The sequence below is a fragment of the Dinoponera quadriceps genome, unplaced genomic scaffold (assembly GCF_001313825.1).
Source record: "Dinoponera quadriceps isolate SergipeBrazil2010 unplaced genomic scaffold, ASM131382v1 scaffold3061, whole genome shotgun sequence".
Lineage (NCBI taxonomy): Eukaryota > Metazoa > Arthropoda > Insecta > Hymenoptera > Formicidae > Dinoponera > Dinoponera quadriceps.
Window position 1 is genome coordinate 1 of NW_014557306.1, and position 22,816 is coordinate 22,816.

General features: G+C 38.2%; 5 protein-coding genes across 6 annotated transcripts; 2 read left to right on the top strand and 3 right to left on the bottom strand.

Annotated features, from left to right (window-relative positions):
* Positions 1–18: 18 nt before the first annotated feature.
* Positions 19–832, bottom strand: LOC106748979. The gene is made up of 2 exons (XM_014627950.1): positions 388–832; positions 19–306 (listed from the first exon to the last, which is right to left on the bottom strand). The coding sequence occupies exons 1-2, from the start codon at positions 599–601 to the stop codon at positions 200–202; spliced, it is 321 nt and encodes a 106-aa protein (XP_014483436.1). The 5' UTR covers positions 602–832; the 3' UTR covers positions 19–199.
* A 2,214-nt stretch (positions 833–3,046) lies between these two features.
* On the bottom strand, positions 3,047–7,854 carry LOC106748978. Its single transcript, XM_014627949.1, has 9 exons — positions 7,653–7,854; positions 6,931–7,051; positions 6,579–6,691; positions 6,062–6,194; positions 5,692–5,826; positions 5,368–5,477; positions 5,089–5,295; positions 4,460–4,781; positions 3,047–3,903 (listed from the first exon to the last, which is right to left on the bottom strand). Exons 1-9 carry the CDS (start codon positions 7,786–7,788, stop codon positions 3,519–3,521), a joined length of 1,662 nt encoding a protein of 553 aa, XP_014483435.1. The 5' UTR covers positions 7,789–7,854; the 3' UTR covers positions 3,047–3,518.
* A 1,708-nt stretch (positions 7,855–9,562) lies between these two features.
* LOC106748977 (small ubiquitin-related modifier 3) lies at positions 9,563–11,062 on the top strand. Its single transcript, XM_014627948.1, has 4 exons — positions 9,563–9,768; positions 9,881–10,006; positions 10,378–10,501; positions 10,877–11,062. Exons 1-4 carry the CDS (start codon positions 9,751–9,753, stop codon positions 10,933–10,935), a joined length of 327 nt encoding a protein of 108 aa, XP_014483434.1. The 5' UTR covers positions 9,563–9,750; the 3' UTR covers positions 10,936–11,062.
* Positions 11,063–12,421: 1,359 nt separating this feature from the next.
* Positions 12,422–16,122, top strand: LOC106749035 (protein VAC14 homolog). 2 transcript variants are annotated; one of them, XM_014628076.1, is made up of 7 exons: positions 12,422–12,671; positions 12,767–13,148; positions 13,378–13,969; positions 14,383–14,948; positions 15,024–15,137; positions 15,238–15,317; positions 15,783–15,871. In XM_014628076.1, the coding sequence occupies exons 1-6, from the start codon at positions 12,568–12,570 to the stop codon at positions 15,280–15,282; spliced, it is 1,803 nt and encodes a 600-aa protein (XP_014483562.1). In that variant the 5' UTR covers positions 12,422–12,567; the 3' UTR covers positions 15,283–15,317; positions 15,783–15,871. The 2 variants fall into 2 exon arrangements, with proteins under 2 accessions (XP_014483562.1, XP_014483560.1); XM_014628074.1 differs by having other exon boundaries at positions 12,423–12,671; positions 15,019–15,137; positions 15,783–16,122.
* Positions 16,089–20,927, bottom strand: LOC106749034 (inhibitor of nuclear factor kappa-B kinase subunit epsilon). Its single transcript, XM_014628073.1, has 4 exons — positions 20,320–20,927; positions 17,926–19,099; positions 17,614–17,815; positions 16,089–16,965 (listed from the first exon to the last, which is right to left on the bottom strand). The coding sequence occupies exons 1-4, from the start codon at positions 20,741–20,743 to the stop codon at positions 16,531–16,533; spliced, it is 2,235 nt and encodes a 744-aa protein (XP_014483559.1). The 5' UTR covers positions 20,744–20,927; the 3' UTR covers positions 16,089–16,530.
* Positions 20,928–22,816: the final 1,889 nt, after the last annotated feature.

Here is a 22,816-nt window from a genome sequence, read left to right on the forward strand (position 1 = left end):
ACAATGTTACATACTTCCACATCAACTTCGTTGTTGAGTTTTTCAATAATTACCGGAGAGGGAGATAACTGATTACTTGAGGTACATTAGAGAGGCTGTCCATTTGTTTACTTAATTTTTTACCAGAGTTCATTGAACTCTTTAAACGCCTTTTTTTCATTATAAAAGGGTTCAAAAACGAAGCACAATCATATAAAGCCTATCTTTTTGTATCTCTCTTAGTTCCTGCAGCAACAAATTCTCTTCGATTACGTTCTTTAGAGAAATATTGTCTTAATTTTCTGTAACGATCTTGACACTGTTCAACTGAAAATATTAATGGTTACAATTATTTATATATTTTGTAAAAGTTGTATTTAACAAAAAAAAAATATATAATTCTTTTACCTTTTTCATTCATTTCTACAGATATATTATTCCAAGCTAAATTAATTTTTTCTTGATTTAACTTGTTTGGATCATATATACATGGGTATTGTTTTATAAGAGTTAATAAAACCATGTCAAAGTCATCATTATTAATTCTTTGGTCAAGAAACTCATCATCATTTTCACTATTGTGAGATGATTTATTATTTTGATAATAATTATGTTCACTCATAATTTTAATCAGATTTAATACACCTTTTCAAAGATTTTCTTTTTCATTCACAGTATCGTCTCAAACTGAAATAAATTTACGCAGGTGAAAATAAAAATACATTTCACCTGGAATCGGGGTTAGGTTTAACGTTGATACAAGTATGTATCACGTCGCTTGTATCATATAACTTATCTTGTAGCATATATCACCGTTTCGTGCGGTCGGCTTAAGCCCTAAGTTGTGTATAAGTTCCGACAAAAAGTTTCTCACGCTACCTGGAGTTGAAATTTCTAAGCTTCAAAATTGGTTACGACTCTTGACAGCGCGGGAAACTCCTTTTTACCGGAAATTACGTCACTACAATTTAGGACTCGGTTTTTTTACCTAAAGCTAAAGGCTTATTACACCTATTGTAGATTGATCAATCTTTCTCGCGTCATCTTACGAATATATCTTCTTATTTCAACATATTTCGCACAAATTTTAAGCGTATATTTCCTCGCTCCTGACGTTATTCGTTATGACGTTAATCAAGATGGTGACGAGAAACGAGAGCTTTAAACATAGAGATATAAGAATAGAGAGGGAACAAGCCTGTAAGTGGAAGTGATAGAGGCAAAGAGAGAGATGGATGCCGAGTGTCCTTCTGTCTCTTTCTAGTTGAGCGCTGTGATTGGTTGTTACAATGAGCCGCCAAGACGACCACGCGACGTCAGGAGGGGAGAAAGCAGACTAAAATTTCGTTTTGTAAATATGCGTACACATATGTGTAGAATTAAAATTCGTTAAATATTCGAACATTAACAAAATAATAATTGGACACGATTTGTTTAAAAATGAGGCATTGTTTGAAATGCAAGGCGGAGTCTTATCTTGGATGTAACCGCAGTTTTCACTCGTAAGAAAGTACAAATACGTAACCTCAAATAATTATATGTTATTTTTTCCTACATTTAAAAAAATATCTAAATGTTGTAGGCTACCGAAGGATGTAGATATAAGGCGTAAATGGTTGAATATACTTCAACTACCTTTGTATTTTGAAGTGAAAACAGCATATATTTGCAGTGATCATTTTTGCAATGACAGTTTCTTTGAATTGGATGGAGAAAAATGTATAGCTATATCGTCGTTGGCGCGGCAGCCAATCCCAGCGCGTGACTAGAAAGAGACAGATAGGACACTCGGCATCCATCTCTCTCTTTGCCTCTATCACTTCCACTTACAGGTAGCATATATCCCTTGTTCCATTCTTATATCTCTATGGCTTTAAATGTTATCAGTTGGTCACACTTTTCATCTTTTCTATCACGTATCGCAAAATAAATTTGCCAGTTTTTAGAGCATTTATAAGTTTGCTACGGGCCAAAAAACCGCCAAAATTTTGAAAAAGCCAATATTTTACAAGATATGGCTTTGTAAAATATTCGTATCATTTTAATGTTTATTATACTTATGTATGATAATGATATATATGCTTGTATTACTTTTGATAAGAATTTCCTATAACTTTTATCTTAACTGTGTGTTCATGAAGGGTGCAAAGACAGGTGGAATTACCACCGGTTTTCCTGTACGAGCACCTCCCGCAATTCCATACCAGCCGCCGCCACACACGCCCGCTGTAACGTATGCTGCTACGTCTAATGTCGGCACATCTGGCAGAGTATTATATACGTAACATAGTGCTCGGTATCTGCGAGATGTGTAGAATAGCTAATACCTAATGAAAAACTTTTCACTTGCAGTTGTATATTATTATTTTTATTTCAACACGAAACTTATGAGGTAACATAGTGAGTAATTGAGAATGTTATTGTATGTACATTTATGGAAAATTCAACAATATTCGTGTGTGTGATTGGTATAATATTAATTGGTTATATTACTATTCAGCATATAACCAATTGCGAAATAAAACTGCAAAAATGCGAATACACGTATATACATGTACACACAGCTTGGGAAAATTATTTTTGTCAAAATTAATTCATTGTATATTCTGCGTTATCGTTGTTCAGACAGTAATGAGTCGCTTAAGTTTTCGATACTTTTTTTTTACGATTTGCTGCCGCGTATCCCATGTATTTTATATGTGCGGACCAGCACGCAGTTTTTCAAAAAGTATAATTATTTCTTTAAAAAAAGTAACTTGTAATAGTTACGAGTAAAACGTTACTTTTCCTAATTTTATGTATACATACCCGGGAAAAATGATTATATATGATCATATATAATCATATAAAATTATATAAAATCATATATGAATTTTGCCCATATATATGGTTACATATATGATCACATATGTTTATATAAAAAAAAATGATATTATGTCATTTAATCAAATGTCGATATCATGTGCTGTCAGAAGCATAAGTAGCCAAAAGCATTTACTTCGATTGTATTTGCGTATAATTGTAAACAACAGTATTTTTTCGTTGTAGACACGTATGATTATTTATAATCATATATAGTCATATATATGGGCAAATTTCACATACGATCTTTTTTTCCTGGGTATGTGCGTGCGCATGTGTGTATGGGTACATTACATGGATATAAAGTCATTATAAAGATTTGTGTTTTATATGTGCAACAAAGTAACATGTAAGATGTAAGGCTATACACACTCGATGGAAGCGTGTTGCTAAATAAAAATAATGAAAATATAAGGATTTTCTGTTTCTTATACAACAATTAATATTTGGTCGCCTTTCCGACATCCATCGAAGACACTGAAATGTAGCAACGATCGAACCGCAGTCAAAGTTAGTGTTGAATACAATTTTGGGCAAAGAAATGCGCGAACAAACGAAAAAGAGAGAGAGAGAGAGAGAGAGAGAAATTGTATGAGTCGATTATTTTCTATAAAATTGCTTTTACGTATAAACACATTGCTCGCTTCTTTCCAAAATTACAATTAAGACATAGAAATTTAATTCGCAGTGGCATTGATGATACACGGCGGCGTGAAACGCACGTAACGTACAGTGTTCCAGACGTTGATGTACGTCGAGGACATGGTTATCGCGACACCGATCGCCACGATGAAATAGCCGAAGCCGTTAACCATTTTCTCGAAATCGCACAATCTCTTCGGCGCTGTTTTCTCCATGATTTCTTCTCTTACACTATCCGCGAATTTCACAGGTCGAGTTACAGTCGGTTCGGCGGCATCGATGAGGAACGGCCGGTCTACCGGATGCGTGTTGCTCAGCGGAATTTGAGTGACTCCCTTGTTTCGATTGTCCTCGTGGTGATCGTTGGGTCGTGAATCCTCCTCATCATCCATCAAGTCGTCGTAATAGAGATACGTGTATCTGTTGAAAATGCAAAAATTACATTATTGATTAACATTAATACATGTGATTCATTATATAATATTTTTCATTTCTTCTTTTTCTTTTACGAACATAGATCTGCTTGCTCCGTGAAACCGTGTTGCTAAGACGCTAGTTTCCTCGCCGCCGTCATTTTAACTAATGACGTCACAAGTGAGAGAAGTATGGCCAAAATTCTTGCGAAGTACGTTGAAGTAAAAGGATATGTTCATCAAGTGATATTTGTGATCGATCTGAGCTCATTTGTAAAATATTCCGAAAATTTTCCGCGTTTGTTTTAACAATCAATAAATAGCCGTAAAATTTATATAGAAAAATCATGAGAAAAAAGATAGGCTAAAAAGGAAAATTACATGTCATGAACATGTCGTTTTCAAGTTAAAGTATTTGTTGTCATTATCCATCACTTCCTGATAAAATTACTTATTTTTAAACTAATAAAATCATCAACGACCTGTCGAATTTCTTGGCAAGTTCCTAATATAATTTACCTTAAATTAATTTAGATATCTATATTTGCGTTTATTTGTAATACCTGCGAGGATTATTGGTGGCACTGAGGAAACCGTAGTAGATCGAGCGCGAATGAGCTTTGATGTCCATCGAGTGTTGTTCTTCGCCGCTGAATCTTCTGCGGGAACCCGAATGAATCTCTTCGGTAACCGCCGCCTCGGTAGACTTCTGCTTCAAAGCTAACACTCGGCTGTATATCAGAGGTGGCAACACGAATACCAGCGACCCGGTTAACGATCCGCCGATCAAAGCCATGACGATGTCAAATCGCGACACCGATTCGCCCACGATTACGCTGAGAAGAACCACCGCCGACCTCATGGCACATCGTTTCCATCCGAACGCTGTTACGATAATAACGTTACAATAATAAATAAGTTACAATAGCAAATAAGTTAATGTTAATACATAAAAAGTAACTAAATTTAAACTCATTAAAAATGCTCAGCTTAACTCAGTTAACTCAGCTCATGCTTGACTCACGCTTAACTAAGTTAAAAATTCAGTCATTTAAGCTTAATTAAATTGAGTTAAAAGTTATTAATTTTTTTAATTTTTAACTCAACTTTAGCTCATTCGCGCTCGATTTAATTTTTTTCATTTTTAACTGAATTAGCAAGTTATTACGCTAGTAAAAATGATTTCACTTACTTCTTTGTACGCTCCACAGATCCTCCAGATGCTGGAAAAGTGCCGAGTAGCCGATCACGCTGGAGAAGCACAGCTGAAGGGCAGCCAGCAGCACAGCGATGTTCGAGATTGATCCTGATGGCACGGCTTCGAGGATGTTAGCAGTCGTGCTGTCACCATATTTCCACACGGCCAAGGCAACGGTAACAGTAAATAGAGATCCGCTCGCTACACACAAAAACAAATATAGAACCAATATGGAAAATGTACAAAATATAAAACAAGAACTATATTTCTTACTTATGAAAGAGAAGAGGACGGCTTTGTCGATGTCCCGGGGTCGACGCATATCGACCTGTATTGTCATCAGGGTTGGATGCACGTCGAATTGAAAAGCCAGTATGCCGTAACTGAAAATTTGCATACAGCTGTCAGTTACTCAGTTAGCCGATTCTTTGATAAGAAGACAAACTGGTGAGGTAGATTGAGGTAATTGATATATTAATAATTTACTTTGTAATTATAAAAATTATAAAAAATGTTGATTATAATATTGTTTGGAAAAGATTTGTGTCAGAAAATTTAGTCATGTAAGTATATAAGTATACGAGACGGTCTGTATACCCGGATATAAATTTATCCCACGTCGGAGAAGTGGCTATTGGCGTGGCCATGGACATTCGATCATCAGTTATAATGCTCCACCATACTAATATCGCAGTTAAAGTAACCGCTATACTAGAGCACGTCGCTACCCATCTATAATAATTTAGTAAATATTAAAAATATATATATATATATATGTGTATATATATATATTTTTTTTTATATTTATATAAAGAAAGATAACATAAACATTCTATAGAATGTTTTCCTCTGGATATCTAATTGAACAATTTATTAGATATTACCTATTCAGATTTGATTTTATCTGAATTCATTTGAATTCTGAAAAATAGCTTGTACTTTACACATTATATTATATTTATCTTACTTCATATCCCGTGGACTGCCCAGCCACATTAACGGACAAAATAATACGCCGACTATCAGTAACCAATAGCAGAAGGAAAGGTCGAAACGCTGGCCTGATACTTTGAGCCCGAATAAATGCAGATTCTGCGAAGCTAAAAAACAATTTATATTTAACATAACGAACAATGAGATACACAAAATGCTTTTGTTTAAGGGAAACAATTCGGAGTTACATCTGCGTGGAAATTTGGAAATACAAAATCATTCATTTTTCCTGTTCTTTCACCAAAACATATAATAATTCAAAAATTTTAATTGAACAAATAATTATTATACTCTTAGGTAGAACAGAAAATAACGTCAAAATTATGAAAAAATGTTGACGTCATCGTCATTTTCTGTTCTACCTGGACTTACGCCGTATATTTACCGTGGGTTTACTAATAACAAACGGAATAAATTTCAGAGCGACATATAAAAAGAAATTCCCGCGTTTTTCAAGTTAATAATACAATGTAAAGTATTTTTTTACTCACCAACCAGCAGATTCGGAATACCGCAACCAAAGACTGTCAGATCCAAAAGTACAGTGACGATAGATCGTGCACATGGACCCATTGTTAATTCCGTCACAGCGGCAAGAGGATATCTGCAATTTTAGTCATATTAAAATGTAGAATCTATAATTTTTTAACATTTCTATTATTCTTTTAGGTAATGCACGAATGTCTAAGAGACGATTAATGAAGAGAAACAAAGTCTATTATTTTTCTATGGGTTACCGAGAAATGATTTCGATCGAATCTCCTTTAAAATTTTGAAGACGCCCATGAAATTTTTGGCGTTCTAAATAAATTTATCAAACGAAACGAGAATTTGTGGTAATACCGATTCTTCCGTGAGATTTGCGGATCTAGAGTACTGGCGATGATCCATGATTTTCCCAGCAGAGTGGCAGTATAAATTTGCAACCCGAAGACAATCAGCACCAGTGGGATTCCGTATAACCCTGATAACATACATGTGTGTGATCCTTCTTTTTAATTTCTTGGTATACAAAACTATCATTTTCTGAATACATTAATATCTGTCACGCAAGAACTACCTGTTTATATGTTTATTATGCAAATATCTCTCTACATTACGATTTCTGATACAGACAGGTGCAATCAATGACTCCAATAGTCAACACTAAAACAGCAATACAATAATAGATTCACACGAAAGAGTTAAAATTCTGCAATAAACTCGTAACCGTCAAAAATTGTAAATTTTATAAATATGTACATTGAAAACTGTAATTTTTTAAAGAAAAATTGCTGAAATATTGTCGAAAGTAATTTTTTACTGAAATATTGATGACATGATAGTAAAATGAGATTTCAAAATTAAGAGAGATTTTAAAATATATTTCAGCAAATTTTCATTATGTTTTCAGTAAAATATTCCCATCAGAGTTCTCACAAGATTTTTAAGAAGGTCACAGATCAGTGATAGGAGAATCGAGTTTTCTCGCATAAAGGAATTCACTGCCGTCTAAATAAGAATCTCTCGATCGTAACTGAACCATCGTCGATCGCGGTTTCGTGGAGCAACGAAAAAGAATTTACCACATTGGACGATCGCGCGCGGCAAAGCGATGATCGGGAACACGCCGAAGATATCAACGATGCACAGGGTTGCGAAAAACAGTGACAATCCCGAATTCGCGTTCCTCCAGAGCAACGGGATACTCTCGCGATTCATGTCGCGACTTTCGCAATTCGCGCTGGAATATCACCACGGTACCCGGCATCGACAGTGCGGACCGGTTCCCACGGTTCCCCTCGGTGTGCACTGCATCGCAAAGGTAACTCGATACGTATCGAGTGAGGAATGACTTACTCCGCCGGCCGGCTGGAGGGCATCGAGGAAGACTTACAATGTATACGACTTTCACGTTTAGCAGGTGATCGCACACTACGCGTCAATACAACCCAACCCACCCCAGTAAGCAAGAAATCTATAACACAATGTTATTACAATGATATTTTATAATATATAATATATGTTTTCAAATATGTGGTTTTTAATGTTGCATACAATGTCATTGTTAACAATCTTTGATCGAAACGTTAAAAATAATATTTCCACACTATGATTTTAATATTTAAAAACATAATATTGTCAAGTAACAGTTTAAAAACAGTTGTAAAATATTATGTCGAAATGTTTATAAAACCCACATAAAATCATAAAATCAATGAAAGATTTTAAGAACGTTAAATTTTTCATTGATTTTATGATTTTATGTGGGTTTTATAAACATTTCGACATAATATTTTACAACTGTTTTTAAACTGTTAACGTTTCTTGCTTACTGGGAATACAATACAGCGCACAATGGTCTAAGATAGATTTTTCTTGGCAAAAGTCATTTTTTACAACTTCACTTTAAGTTAATATAAATGCAGTTTTGTGAAATTCTACAGTTAAATAATCATAAATTGTAATCAGTTGTTATTCTTTTATCACTTATTAGTTAATGCGATGCTAAAAATCCTGTGAATTCACTTTTTATCTATACAAAAAAAATAAAAAGTTTAAAGTTTTCTTTTTAAAACGCTTGTATTACATTTTCGAATCAAATAATTTTTCGCTCTGAAAACTCAACTGAAAAACGAAGTTTAAAATGGAGCGATTGCCATTTTTCATTTAACTCGAAAAATTTTGCCGAAAATTAGCAACAACATTAATATAGCTAATATGGTTAAAAATTAGAGACTTCAAGCTTTAAAGTGCTTTTTGAACGATATTACAATGGAAAGCACGCCTAACCAGCCCTTGAGTCATACTACTTGAGAAATAGAAATACTTCTGACTCCATCGTTTAGTCATACCACGATCTCAATTTCGTAGCGGAGATTCTGGAACTAAATTACAAAAATAACGGGTCTAATAATTCCGTACACCCGTTATTTTTAATATTGGGAAGAACGAATCTACGGAATTATTATATAATATTACATATATTACATGCTAAGAATGGAAAGTTTTCTTCCAGGAGTTAGTGTATGAGGGCTGGTCAGACGTACTTTTCACTATAATAAAGCAAGCGAAATTCAATAGGTTGTAACTTTTGCAATAATGATTCTATCGAGATTGTTCAAAAAGCACTTTAAACTTGAAGTCTCTAATTTTTAACCACATTAGCTATATTAATGTTGTTGCTAATTTTCGTCAAGATTTTTTGAGTTAAATGAAAAATGGCGACCGATAATTTTGAACTTCGTCTTTTAGTTGAGTTTTTAGAGCGAAAAATTATTTGATTCGAAAATGTGATACAGGCGTTTCAAAAAGAACACTTTAAATTTTTTACATATTTGTTAATGAGTGTCATATGTACGTTCATTTTAATTATGACGTGAATAATCGACTTATCTAACGTTGAAATAATCGATTTTTCTAGAAGGAATAATAATCGAACATCGATTCATCGATCGATAATTGCCCATCCCTACTCCTATGTCATGTCGTTCGTCCAAGATGGCAACGTCGTGATCGCCGTTTCGAGGAGAAGCGGGATTTTTCGGCGAGTGTTGTTTTAAGAGTTATCACGACGTGATAAGTGTGAACGAATCTGTCCTTTTGCGGATACCGTCAACACTGTGCTGTCCGGCAAATCTATTAGTGTATAATCATCATCGGCATCGTGTGAGCCACGGAATCATGTCTGACGAGAAGAAGGTAACGCTTCTTAACCTAACCTAACAAAATGTATCGAACGGTTATTTACGATGTAGCGCGGGCCGGAGCAACTTTCGCGCGTCTTATTACAATCGTTCTTTGTTCGTGACAGGAAACGAAAGCGGAATCGGAGCACATAAATTTGAAGGTGCTGGGTCAGGACAACGCGGTAGTACAGTTTAAAATTAAGAAACACACACCTCTCCGAAAATTGATGAACGCGTACTGCGATCGTGTAGTAAGTATCGTTATGTGAAACTCTCAAACACAGATCTTTGTCGATAATCATGTGAAATAGTTTTATCGAGTATATTTAATATTAACACTACTCACTAGTCTTTGTGAGTCATTGAAAATATGGTTGGTTTGTACTATTAAGTCTTAACCAAATCTGAAAGTACACACTAAAGTCGAGAACTTACTGAGTGCTTAGTGAATGAATGATTATATTACTCAATGTACATATTGTATAATCTAAATATCAGAAAAATATAACTTTCCTGTTAATGCCTTTCTTTTTTGTACAAGATTGGTTAATAAGGTGTTATATAGTTGTATATAATTATTAAGCATATAATATACTGTTATGATTGATGTTACATATTGCAGGGTCTGGCAATAGCAGCAGTAAGATTTAGATTCGACGGGCAGCCCATTAACGAATTAGATACACCAACAACATTAGAGATGGAGGAAGGAGACACAATAGAGGTATATCAACAGCAGACAGGAGGTTTGTGTTGAGATCCAACAAAAGTGGACAGATGGACTAAATAAAAATTATCGTTCCAGTGTTTACTTCTAATTCAAAAAATATATTTTTTTTTGTTTACCTCTACTCGACTATCTGAAAAATCGAAGACTTTGCCATTTTCCCTATAATGCGTGCGGCATAACGTTTGTTGTATCATTGGAGAATAATTTTATTATCACTTCTCTCTTTGACGTTGTATTGAAATTACTTGTTATTTAAATACTTAATAGTAGTTGTTTGTATTCAAAAGCTCGCATTATGCTATCGCTCGAAGTCTTCGGTAGTCGTAATTGTATACTGTAAACAGCGATAGGTTTCTATTAACACGACACATCCGAATACAATCGTTCGCAGGTCGTGAAATAAGAGCTTACGTTATTGCTGAGAAGAAAATAAAGCGACAGGTATTGTAAGTTATATAAGGAAGTAACATTTTCACCATTTTATCATCTTGAAACGTCGAAATTTCTTACGCATGATTTTCACGCGACTCAGCAATGTAACCATACAGATTTCATAATAAATTCTCATTTTTAGATATCTTCTTTTTATATCTATAAACTGTACAGAGGAACGCCATAGATTATAGCGGGCACTAACGCTCGTGTATGCATGCAAACAGAGCTGTTCGTGAGTTTCTCGGATTTCATCTGTACGCTTTATTAAGATAGTATTTTGTATCGAGGACACTATCGTTATACATAATTTACGCGCGGCCCACGTTACTTTGTACAGCGAACGAGAATAAATCGTGTGTTATCTTTTCTAAGAAAACCTTCCATTCTTAGCATGTAACTCTTACAATTATTAAGTTTTTGACAAAAACGCTACATAACGTAATTTTTGTGAGTGATAAACATTAGTATGCGAGATGATTTATATTTTCTTTGTGGAATGTGTGCAGTATATTTTTGTCAAGATTCAAATATTATACGAAATGTGAAATGTGTGTGTATCCTGGATATAATACATTAATTATATATATTTACTGAATACAAATTTTATATAAATGTAAAGTACACGCATTTTAAAAATATCTTTAAACATGCATTTTTATCACGTGTCGTTTATTGAGATTTATTAATTATTAAAGTAGAAAATTCAATAAAGTTTGTAATGTATATTTTAGTACACAGAATTTTTTAGTTTTCAGTTGTATCATTATGTTTTCCGTGCTCAAAATAAGATAAGTTATATTTGGAATTTTGCGGAGAGAGGGAGAGAGAAGAGAAATCCAGACAACACAACTTTTAAAACATTACTACTAGTCGATTATTCTCCTTATATTCGAATATGATTGGTCAATTTTTTATTCCTTCTTATGAATATATTCTTACTGCCCATTGTAAATTACGTTTTAAATCGAGACATAAGACGTCCGAAAGACGTCTTACAAACGTCTTATATCTCAATTTTAGACGTTATGTATTTGGGAATAGCTTAAAAATACGAAAAATGCAGGCAAGAACAGGTACGTATGAATTCTTTCCTCTAGCTTGAACCCGTGAAGAGTGAAAATCTTCCAACTTAAATTTACTTGAAAACATTTGGAAATGTTTTCACGAATTTACGATAGAGAGACTTCACGATCGCCTCTCTGCAGTAGGGACTTGTGAAAAATGAAAAATAATTTCCAAAAGTTTTCAAGCTGGAACATCTTCACGAGTTCACGCGAAAGAAGAAACTTCCTGATCGATCCCCTGCAATAAAATCCGCTCTTTTTTTTTCATTTTGAATACAGAAAGTGCGCAATAGTGGAGCCAAAAAGAACAGACGTACGAAGGCTGCTCTTCAGACTCTCTTTACGCGCTGCAAGCATCATTCCTTCTTCTTTTAGCATGTGACGAACAATAAAGATAGAGTGACGCTGCGCGCGTCCAGAGGGAACGCAGCACGCACACGTCCGACATATGTCGATGACCGCCGAACGTTTCCGATCCCGCCAGCTGTCTGCACGCGCCCGAAGTCGTGATTTTGACAGCGATCTGACATATTTTGACGTTTTACTCATGAATTAGGGATCGCGGAATAAATCGACACGCAGAATGATGTCCGAGAGAGATTACGCGCCCCTAAGTGCGGCGTGTGTGCGTTCTCTCAATGACAAATTGTACGAGAAACGGAAGCCAGCCGCGGTTGAAATCGAAAAGTGAGGTTATCTCTAAACCACTGTTTATCATATCCGAATATTAGTTCATCCTCATTTCACGGATTAAACAGAAAGAGATTGTTCCCTTCTCGCAGGATGGTGAAGGAATTCGCCGCTCACAACAACACCGTGCAGATCAAGAGGTTGCTAAAGGTACTCGGCCAAGACTTCGCAACCTCGCAGAATCCACACACGCGCAAAGGCGGTCTGATAGGCCTGGCGGCGATTGCCGTCGGCCTCGGCAAGGACACCGGCCAGTACATAGAGGATTTGATCCACCCGATCCTGGCGTGTTTCTGCGACGCTGACTTGAGAGTCCGTTATTATGCCTGTGAGAGTCTGTACAATGTTGTCAAAGTAGCCAGAGGCGCGGTGTTGCCCCAGTTCACGGATATCTTCGGCGCTCTGAGCAAACTCGCCTGCGACTCCGAACAGAATATAAAGAATGCCACCGAATTGCTCGACAGGCTGATGAAGGTGAATCTTTCATATTTTCATCTATCGCTGTGCGTCGATTGGTCAGTTTCATCTGTTTTTTTAGCTGAACTGATTGCACTACTGCAAGAGATATACATATTGAAACATAGTGAAATGTACGTACGAGATTCTCACATTTCAATATGTACATTTATTGAACCAATGTAGTCAATTCAGCTAAAAAGAACAAAGTTTCTCTTATTTTGTCTAATATTTTGTGTTGTTTCAGGATATCGTGACAGAGAGTGGTCTCTTCGATTTAGTCGGATTCATGCCGCTGTTGCGTGAACGCATCTATACGAAGAATCCCTTCGGTCGTCAGTTCGTGATAGCGTGGGTGTCTGTGCTGGCGGCGGTGCCCAACATGGACTTCATATTGTTCTTGCCGGAGATACTCGACGGATTGTTCAGGATACTGGAGGATCCGACGCCGGAGATCAAGAAGATCACGGACACGGTGCTCGGTGAATTTTTGCGTAGCATAAAGTCAAATCCCGCGAGAGTGGACTTCCCGGCCATGATAAATATACTGATCATGCACGCTCAGAGTACGGACGAGCTGCTTCAGTTGACGGCGATTACCTGGATAAAGGAATTTGTCCAGCTGTCCGGGCCCCTTATGCTACCGTATATGTCCGGCATTCTTCTGGCCGTTTTGCCGTGCTTGGCTTACGACGGTGACACGCGAAAGAGTATCAAGGAAACTGCGACACAAGTGAACGCGAATCTAATGAAATTGATAATCATGGAAAACACGGAAGTCACGAAGGACAGCAAAAAAGAGACCAACGATGTACATTCTACAACAAAGGAGAAGGAAGGTAAACTATTAGTTTACAATTTAGCACATTTCCAATTCTTTACCGTTAAAAAAATGTCTTGAAATCTTAAAAGTTTTGAAAGATGTGAAACATCAGAATATTTGTTAGATTTTGTAAGAACTAAATTGCACGATTATATTTTTTAATATTTAGAACAGTATCTTATTTGTCTAAGCTTGATATGATTTCTGTTACCCCTCGTATGCAGTTTTAATATAGAAAATTCCCATGATTCGTAAGAATTTCACAACGTTTAGGTCTGTCGAGTCTTTGAGATTTTTTAAGGATTCACAATTTCAAATAGAACATTCGGGATTCTCGACGATCAAATAGTTGGAAAATAACTAAACGGCTGTTACTGTGTACGACTCGGAAAAGTTGACACGACGATAACCGTTCTCCTTTACTTTCAGATGCGAGCTGTCCTTTAGCCGAGAGCTTAAATCTCGCCAGTGTCGTAGAAGTACTTACAAAACACTTGTTGTACATATCTGTCCAGACTAAAGTCGCTGTTTTAAAGTGGATACATCATCTATTTATAAACATTCCACACAAGATGTTCCATCACATAGAGGACTTGTTTCCGATATTGATGAAATCCTTGAGCGACGCCTCCGACGAGGTGGTGCAGCAAACTCTAGTCGTAATGGCCGAAATTATCAGCTCGAAGTCTCCGGAGGCTGCGACCAGCGAACCCAACGCGAAGATGCAGAATAAATACTTCACAAAGTTCATAGTGAATTTACTGAGGCTCTTCTCGACCGACAGACATTTATTGGAGGAACGAGGTGCTTTTATTATAAGAGAATTGTGTGTGCTCCTGAGTGCGGAAGATATATACAGAACTCTGGCTAAGATACTATTGGAGGAGCAAAATTTAAGCTTCGCGTGTACGATGATACAGACTCTGAACGTGATCCTGCTAACCAGTTCCGAGCTCTTCGATCTGCGCAACAAGCTCAGGCACTTGGATTCTCCAGTAAGTCCGTCGTTTAACTGGCTCCCTCGTGAAATTTCATTAGATCGTTGACTGGAATTTGTGCTTTTAGGACAGTTGCGCGTTGTTCGAATGCCTGTACGTGTCCTGGTGTCACAACCCAGTTGCGACAGTGGCCCTGTGTCTCTTGTCTCAGCATTACCGACATGCGTGCAACATCATTCGCTCTTTGTATCCTTTATTCCGCTTAGTCTCATGAACTTCTATCATGTCAGCAAATATGCTTCGAAAGTGATGAAAACCTTAACGCAGTATCTTTCTGATGCTTCAGCGAGAATATCGAGGTCACAGTGGAATTCCTCACCGAAATAGATAAGTTGGTGCAGCTAATAGAATCGCCGATATTTACTTGTAAGCATACTTACGCCAATTGATGTTGAAACGAGACATGTCGAAAATTATTCTGCGATTTAACGATAATTATTCTTTCACTGACGAGAGATTAGTCGTGATATTTCTCTGGTAGTGGAATAAACTCTTGATCCAGACTTTGAATTACCGTCAAACTTTTAATGCAACTTTTAAATGCAACATAGATCAATTTGTAATTTTTTCATTATTTTGAGTTATGGACAATACATCCTTAAATTGACTTCCGAGTTAATGTCGCGTCCTTCATGGATTTGTTTCCGATATTTCGTGTACACGTTCATCTCTTCAAGGTGAGGAGAAATAGCCTGAAACTTAAATCCGTCGGAAGCAAATCCAATGGAGGACGCAGCACTAATTCGCAAGCTAAATAAAATGTTTATATGTGATTTTTAACACTGCTTTTTTTTACCAATGAAATACTAACTGTGGCGTTTCTTTGTCGAGACCTGAGACTGCAGCTCTTGGAATGGGAGGAGAATGACGCCCTGATATACGCGCTATACGGCTTGCTGATGATATTGCCGCAGAGCGAAGCGTACAGTACTCTGCAGCGTCGTTTAGCGGCGATACCGCCAGCCACGAAGCCACCGAAACCATCAAAAACCGAACAATCGCAACAGAAGGCAACGGATGTCCATTGCAAGTTCGACTTCGGCAAACTGTTAAAACACTTCCACGTGGTTCAAGAACAGCACAAAGAACAGAAGCGCAAGCAAAGGTTCAATGCTTTGGTGGAGAGAAACACTCATATAGACGCGTAAATCACGCAATGAAACTGCGCGTAGCGACTTTATACGCGTGATATACGCGAAGGATACATCTAATTTGCTAGTTTTATACCATGTGCCCCGCATAATCATACAACAGAACTGTATACACGTTTACGTTTAGCTTTGTTGTATTATAGCTTCTCTCGAGAGCTATAATTATTATTTATTGCGATGCAATCGTTCTCACGTTGCATCGGAAATAAAAACGACGATATAAGTTGACCTTAAAGTTTGTAGTTTACTTGATAAAGGTAACAATAAGACATGTTCAACGGTTTTTACATTATATCCTTAGATCTGTACACATTAGCGCGCATATGTACATCGTATATCGTATCTCTCTAAATCTATACCCTAATTTTCAGTCTTCATCTCATTTAAGTATCGTCAGGATTGATGGAGAAATGACAAGATTGCCCGTATTAGAGCTGATATTCCGAATCCCCTATATCTTCCAATTTATCAATCGCCGACAAATGGTCAAGCTGATCTATGAGCTGACCGTTTTCATAAAGTATTACCGTAATTTGTTCTTGCACGTCGCAGATATTGCGCCATTTCTTCGTGCTCTCCTGGGCGGGCACGCTCGTCTTCTCGGTGGTCTTCGGCTTGCCCGGTAGCCGGTCCAGCGAGTGCAGCAGGCTTTCGTGACGCTCCTTGCTCTCCTGCGATAAGCGATAGGAGAACGACTCCAAGGCGTGCTCGTAGCTGTCTATGTCCTTATCCAATATCTGCGTCTGCAGGTACACCGTCTGCGCCATCTTGTACCAATCGGCGACACACTCGGACCGCTGCGTCATGGCTGGTACACACTCAGTCTCGAGGAGCGTCTTCAACCTGCGTCCTGTTTCCGTCACCTGCATCTCAGACCAAATCCAGCATCCATTATTTTTAAGACGTCTCCGCTGGTTTGTCATTATTGTAATGTACATTATAACTCCATCTCTGCGTATTCAAAAAGACGTTTCAAATAATGTTCCGAAGACGTCTTTGAGACATCTCTTAAGATTCTCAGGTTCGGTTGCTTTGTCAAATTCTGATTAAGGATGTATTGCCTATTAGTGTCGTATTTTCATCAAGAGAGCCACTCATAAATTTAGTATTTATCGAGTAAAATTATGTTCCTTTGAATTATGGGTAATATGTCCTTGAACTAAGCGACAATTAATTTATAGGATTGCAAATAAAATTCCCAACTTGTCTTTCTCAATTTTTTCTGCGACAGAAATTTCAGTTGGTGACCTTGTAAGTTAACCGTCACTTAGCTTAATTGAAGTTATGCAGCTAGGCTTCAATGTTCTTAAGCGTCATCGTCATAACAAGTTCCCTGGGATATATTATATCATGATGAAAAAGATAGGAGTTGCGACATATAAGCCATAAAAAATAATTTGCACAATTTGTCGGCTCACACATCGGCGTACACCAATTTACAAATTCCAACAATAAAAATTATCATTCGTTTCTTGTTCGTTCGCTCAGTATATATCCAGCTTTATACGCACCTTTATACGTTCGAGAACATGAAACTGTTCGTCATTGTAGGTGAGACTACGAGTGGCACGGTCCCTCAGCAGATGTTGCCAACCGTCCCTCAGACGATCCACCAATGTCGCTGCCCGTTGGCTCGCTTTTGTGGCCCACGGGCACCATAGGTCGCGGGTACTATTGTCCCATTCACCGCGTAAACTACCCTCTTTTACGTACCTACGTTTCATGTTCGTGTTAATTATATGTTAATCGAGTTTGTCAAGTAGGGTTGCCACAGAAAACGAATTTTAAAATGGCAATCTTGGTCAAGAATTCGCGCGACTTACCTCTGATGAAGCTGCACTATTGCCGGCGCCAGCTCGGTCGCGAGTTCCTTGCCCTTTGCGTCTAGTTCTTTCCGCCAATTCTTCGTCTCCACGGCGCTCTGGCCGCCGAACTTGCGGAATACCTGTTTGGCGAAGTTCTCAATCCTCTCGATCGCCAGTACGGTGTCCTCGATAGCTTTCGTGAACTCCCTGGAATGCTGGTACTTGCCCAACACTCGAGTAAGCTCCAAAGACAAGAGCCCGCTGAACGCCTCTATCGCGTCGCGCGACAACTTGCTGCACAAGGCTAGCTTGTCTATTCTTCGTTTGCAGACGTAACCGACGGAGCAGGCGACTTTCGCTTGGATCGCGTCGTTCTCCACGGAGACGATGTTGGGAAAAACGGGGAACTTTGGTAGCTCGCCTTCCATCGGCAGCAGCACATTGTTGTTCTCCCGCGAAAACAGCATCAGCGGTTTGTCGTTGCTGGTGTCGGGATAACCTTTACCCGGTGTTGACTCCTCGACGAGGCTCGTAAGCGGTGTCTCGCCGAGAAGCAAGATCTGCGCGTGTGGCATGATCTCCGTTTGATCTTGAATATGTATCTGCAGGGCGACCAGCTTCTCCTCCGGATGGAGGAAGACTTTGATGAGGCTGGCCTTGTGCACGTTGAATATGTGAACAGGCTTCCGGCACAGCGTGTCGGTGACCTCGCTGAAGAACCGCTCGAAGCTCCAAATCCTCTGCGGATCCGCCTCGAGCAGGCCGGCCAACAACGGCGTCACTATCTTCTTCAGGCCGGCGCTCAGCTGACAGTTCTGCGGCAGTTCCCGACTCCACTCGATCGGCCCGTTCTCCGAGGTCTGCAGTCCGGATATCATGCCCGACATTTTCTTCGTGGTGATATGGTACATGGTCTCTTTGTTCCGCCGGCCGCCGAACGGACGGAACGGCAGGTTCCCAGTGGCGACATGATAGAGAGTTACCCCTATGGACCACAGGTCGACGGTCGCGCCGAACATCTTGCTGACGGGCTTCCTCAAGACAGCGCGCTCGTACATGTCCGGGTGCAGGTACTCCTCCGTACCGTACAGAGAAACGAACTGCTGGTCCTCCTGCAATTCCCGGGCAGCTCCAAAGTCAGTCAGTTTATACACGGTGCTGCCGTCGTCAGCGATGAATTTCATTATATTACCTGCAAAAGAGAAAGAGATCTCGATGAAGGTCTGGATATGTATACATTTTCCTTGATAATCAAAGTAAAAATACATAAAACTCATTAATATGCTGGATTGAATCAAGAATATTAATCAATATTGAATTTTCATTATAGGAGAAAATTGAAAGCCTGGAGAAATATCTAACATAACAAAACAAGTGGATAAAATTGACAAGAGTCCCTCAATATAAAATAACGATTTAGGAGAGGAGGCCTATAGAAAGTAGGACATGAGTGTATGTACACAAAGATATATGTCAAAAACAATTGACTGTAAATATCAAACGTATCATATTTTCAAGATTTATCAATGCGAATCTGTATCAGATATATCAATCCACTTCAAAGAAGATAGGCCTACTTTGTTCAGGCAATTGTTCTAAAGGACAAAGAAAAATATGACACTTATGCCTGTTTTTACCATAGTTTAAATCTAATCGATGATTAACTCAACGGAATTGACCAATCACACTAACAACTGAACTGATCAATGCAATCGGCCAATTCCATTGAATTAATCGTCAATTAGATTTAAACCATGATGGTAGAAAAGGGCATTACATGTTGTGCTATATTATACCTGTAGAATTAAATAATTATTATTTTAAATAGTAACTGGCAACAGTTTTAATTTGCACATTTAAATGTTATATGCTATATATCAAGATATAAATATTGTAAGTCATTTCAGTATCTCCTACTTTCATACTTAATATTTAACTTTTATTTTAATAGCTGTACAGTATCTAAAGATATAAACATCCAAACTAGAAATAATAATATAATATTGGTTATTTAAGTACATTGTTTTGCATATCTATATTGTGAACATTGGAATGAAAGTAATAATTCACAGTATTGTAGGCTTTATAGGCCTAATTGATATTTTGACACTCTTATTTAAAAATATTGTTTCTGTCCTTGTACTGCTTGCACTTGATCTGTTCCTTTTAGCTGAACTGGTTACACTAACTCAAGAAATGTACGCATATTGAAGCTTGAGAATCTTGAATATAAGCTTCATATATTTCAATATGTATGTAATTTTTTTTGAACTAGCGCAGTTTAACTAAAAAGAACAGACCATATGTTTCAGTATATATTGAACTAGTATAGTCAATTCAGCTATAAAGAACAGATCAATGGACATTATATATTAAGAGTAAATAACTCCATGTCTCTAGTTTATATGTCACCTGGCTTCAAATCCCGATGGACCAGATTGTTATCACGCAGATGCTTCATACCAGCCGACAGATGTTCCAGCACCAATAGGAACTCACTCTCGGCCAAGCCATACGTGTTCTCAGGATCGTCGAGGATGTTGAAGAGGCTGCCGCCGGTGCAAAGTTCCATGACAATCACCTTACCACGGCCATCCTGCTCCTCCTCGATCGCCAACAACTTGACGATGTTTTCATGCTTGACCTTCTTCAGCACCTCGAACTCCCGCATCTGCACGTCGTGCGGTCGCATGTGGCTCAGCTGGTTGAACGTTTTGACCGCCGCTGGCTCGCCGTTGTTCTTGTTGACACCCTGGAAGACCGCGCCGGTCGCACCCTTGCCAAGCACGCTGGTGGTGCACCAGACGTAGTTGGCGGAGCCGCGCAGGAAAGACATTCTGTTCAATTTTGTGCCTTCGGCTTGACATCGACAACGCTCACGATCGCTCGCTTTCACCGCTGCCGTTCACCACCTTCGGCGCGTTCCCCGCTCTCCATCTCAGGACACGGCAAGAGACAACTTGTCATCTTGACTTACGAGGGATTCACAGGGCGGCCGATATCGCCGACGTGCACGACATCCAACGTCCAATTGAAGAGTCCCCTTCCTAGAGAGGAAAACATGTCGTCGGCTAGGCGACTAGAGTTCGAGTCTTCCTATTGGACAATTTTCTCTGCAATTTTTGAGCGCGATTCACGACGGGTTGCCGACGCAAACGACATCTCAGTCGGACGAACCGAGCGCGACGTGAACGACGACGGATAAGGCAGATCCGTTCGACCGATCTCGAACACGGCAACCATTTTTTCGAGAACAATTCGAAGAAGTCGTGAAACTCCTCGAGAAAACTTCTGAGTAAAATTGCCACTTTATATTCCTACGTGCGTAGGTAGTATGTTAATTTCATAATTATCATATCGCGGGGAATACTAAAGACGTAAAAACGTAAGTATTCATAGAAACACGGTGAGACAAGTTAAGGGTTCGCTAAATTGATTTCGCGCGTTTATCCTTATTCTCACACGCGTCTTGTAACTTCATAATTGCTTCGTGATTATTGTGTTATTTTTGTACTGTATGCGTATGCATCGGGAATTAATTTCCGTCAGCGGACTTCTCGGCTGTTTTAGCATGAACGATATCGAGACGTCCCGTGTATATACACAGCCGTGCAGATTTCCCGCCCCTACTAACTTCCGCCTTTACTTCTCTCGATAAAGCGGCATGACGAGAAGAGCGAGAAAGCGAGATCACACACACAAATGCACGGGCGATAACCCTCGACACGCGACTCGACGATGACACCGGGGGGTCATCGGAATTACGAGAGCTGTTGAATCACTGGAAAATCTGGTATTCACGAAATAATGGTAGTCAAAGAAGGTATACACGATTTTATGTCGACGCCACGCCGAGTTTACGCGATCATTATCTCTACCGTGAGGTGCGACGAATATAATAATCCTGAGAATATATCCGGTGGATGCATCTTCAAGACGTCCATGATCGTTTCATGTTAAAGAAATTGGCTGCGTTCAGCAAAATATTTATCTTGTTACTGCTGGAAGTTTTCCGAGCTAAGATTGGATTATTCTTTTATATCTAGAAAAATAATCCAATCTCAGCATAGGAAACTTCCAACAGTTGTAAAACAGATATTCTGTTGAATACAGCCATTAACAAATAGAACTGAAAGGATAAATTATTCCTTTATTACATTTATTAAGTACTTATAAGAGATTGTAATTATTTCTTCATTAAATTCATTGAATACTCACGAGAGATTATAATTATTACTCTCTGGCTATTCTGGGAGTTTCTTTGAAATTCTAAAAACTGCATAGAAAAAAAAAGAAGCTTAATGTAACAAAACAAATAGAGATAAGAACTTGATGATGAGAAATGATATCTCTACACGAGTATTTGGCTGTCTTAAAACACTGAGATGACTGAGAACGAAGTTGACTGAATAAAAATTGTTTACAGGAACCTGTTTCTTTAGCTGAGTTTCCATCTAGTAATCCTCTGACAAGAAAATTAATTACACGAACCAAGTTTTTCCTTCCATATAATGCCGAGTACTTCGCTGGAATTATTTTGCTGGCGTTATTGCAAGCTACATGCTACTGGAGATAAGACTTCTCTCGCTATTGCGGAATTGACCAAAGAGATACATGAAAATAACGTCCACTCGTTCGCTCGCTTAGTGTAAGATATATTTTTCTATAGCTGTTTTTTTTTATTTGAATTGATTGCACTAGCATTGCACTTCTCTTCTTCTCTTTCTTGCACCAAGTCTTAATCGTATGTCTCTTTCTTTTTAAGTTCTATAAGTGTACACTAGTTCAGCGAAAAAGGACAGATCTTATATTTATAATAAGTCTGTTCTTTGTCGCTGAATTAGTGCGCATTTTTGGGGCTTAGAAAGAAACAGATATATAGCTGTGACTTTGTTTAAAAAAGAGGGAA